This window comes from Pyxicephalus adspersus, chromosome 4 (assembly GCF_032062135.1).
Source record: "Pyxicephalus adspersus chromosome 4, UCB_Pads_2.0, whole genome shotgun sequence".
NCBI lineage: Eukaryota > Metazoa > Chordata > Amphibia > Anura > Pyxicephalidae > Pyxicephalus > Pyxicephalus adspersus.
In genome coordinates this window covers 154,331,777-154,333,343 of record NC_092861.1, presented here as the reverse complement: position 1 = coordinate 154,333,343, position 1,567 = coordinate 154,331,777, and the positions used below count along the sequence as shown (strand labels likewise).

Here is a 1,567-nt window from a genome sequence, read left to right as displayed (position 1 = left end):
GGGGTGGAAGATGGGGTGGGGGCGTCGGGGTCACTGTAATGGGTAACAAATGTAATTTGTTAGTGATGTCGTTAGTGATGATAACATTCTCACGGAACACGCTGTGTGCAAATGATTTATTTCTTTTTTGTTACAGACCGCTGGAAATGTCGTCAAAGAAACCGGTCTCTTTTCTGCGGAAGGTGGTTTCCTCCAAGAATACGGTGAGGGGAATAATGTGTGGTACATAGAGGGTGACCCTTATGGTTCCCGGTGCTTAAACCCATTCTGAGTGTTGTACGGACCGATCTTCCATTGCCGTACTCTGAGCCATATGAAAGCCCCGCACGGTGCGCGCACACCACCAGCTTTATCCTATAGCAGTGGAAGATCTAATGAAATGCTTTGTTGTCCAGTAGATGCGGAGAGATCCTCGATTCGATGACTTGTCTGGAGAATACAAACCTGAAGTATTTACAAATACGTATAAATTCCTGGATGAAATCAAGAAGAAGGAGAGAGAGGTCAGCCATTTTTCCATAGTGCATGGGGGAAGGGTGGATAACAAGTCTTCGGAGTGGCTCTTTTACCAGTTGCCACTCGGAAGACTTGGTGACCTTTTCATTTTAATAGATTGTTATTATTTTCTGCATTCCAAATCTTCTCCCTTACCTGTTATCTGCTCTCAGGTTGTGCAGAAGAAACTACAGAAAACTCGAGACCCTCAAATGCAAGAGAAGCTGCAGCGACTGATCCAAAAGATGGTGAGTGAAAGGCTTGGGGACTTTACTACCCCGCCAGTCCCTGATGAGATAAGTAGGGACCTTTCTAAATGGGGACTTTACAGGGAGGGGACTGGCTGTATTGGAAGAGGCTTTTCTGGGGACACCACCTGGAAAGATGGCAAGGACTTCTCGGGAGTCAATGCTGGTAATAGTGACAGCCTGACTGGGTAGGACAATGCCCGATGGCAAAGGGGCGGGATGGAGGGGCTGAGTAAGACTGTATTAGAGAATATCAAAATCATTGTGTACAAATTCTTGTTTTAGGATCAGCAGGAAGATGCTGCACTGAGGAAACAGAAGCTAAAACAGAGAGAGTTAGAGTATAAGAAACAACTGCGAGAGGGCGCACGCCAAGGAAAGAAACCATTTTACCTGAAGAAGGGTGAGTCTGTGATGTATGCTGGGCAACATATGGCCTCTGAAGGAGCCTTGCAGAGTTTATTCTCCATATAAGTGTCAAGGCATAAAGGGCAATGGAGGAGGGGGTTAGTGGAGCTTTGGGGATGAGAAATAGAGTGGAGGATTTAGCAGGGTAGTTCCAGGGGGCGCTGGATAGAAGTGTTAGAAAAATTAGGTTTGGGAAGATAAAGTAGCGGGAAGAGTGGGGCAAGAGAGATGGAAGATCAGGGATGATAGAGGATTGGGACAGTGATGAATAGAGGATTGGGGATAGACGATCCAGGGAGGGATGGAAGATCCGGGCATGTTGGGGGATTGGGGAGGTGCAGCCAGGAAGGGATGGAAGATCTGGGGACGATGGGGGGATTGGGGAGGTGCAGCCAGGAAGGGATGGAAGATCTGGG

At 47.6% G+C, this 1,567-nt stretch overlaps 1 protein-coding gene across 1 annotated transcript in view; it reads left to right on the top strand.

The window, feature by feature from the left end:
- LOC140329939 (kelch domain-containing protein 3-like) overlaps positions 1–1,567 on the top strand; it is a gene marked incomplete in the record, with an annotated part of 19,842 nt that overhangs the window by 17,279 nt on the left and 996 nt on the right. Inside the window, 4 exon segments of the mRNA XM_072410329.1 lie at positions 137–203; positions 399–503; positions 669–743; positions 1,029–1,146. Of these exon segments, the coding sequence (XP_072266430.1) occupies positions 137–203; positions 399–503; positions 669–743; positions 1,029–1,146 (365 nt within the window).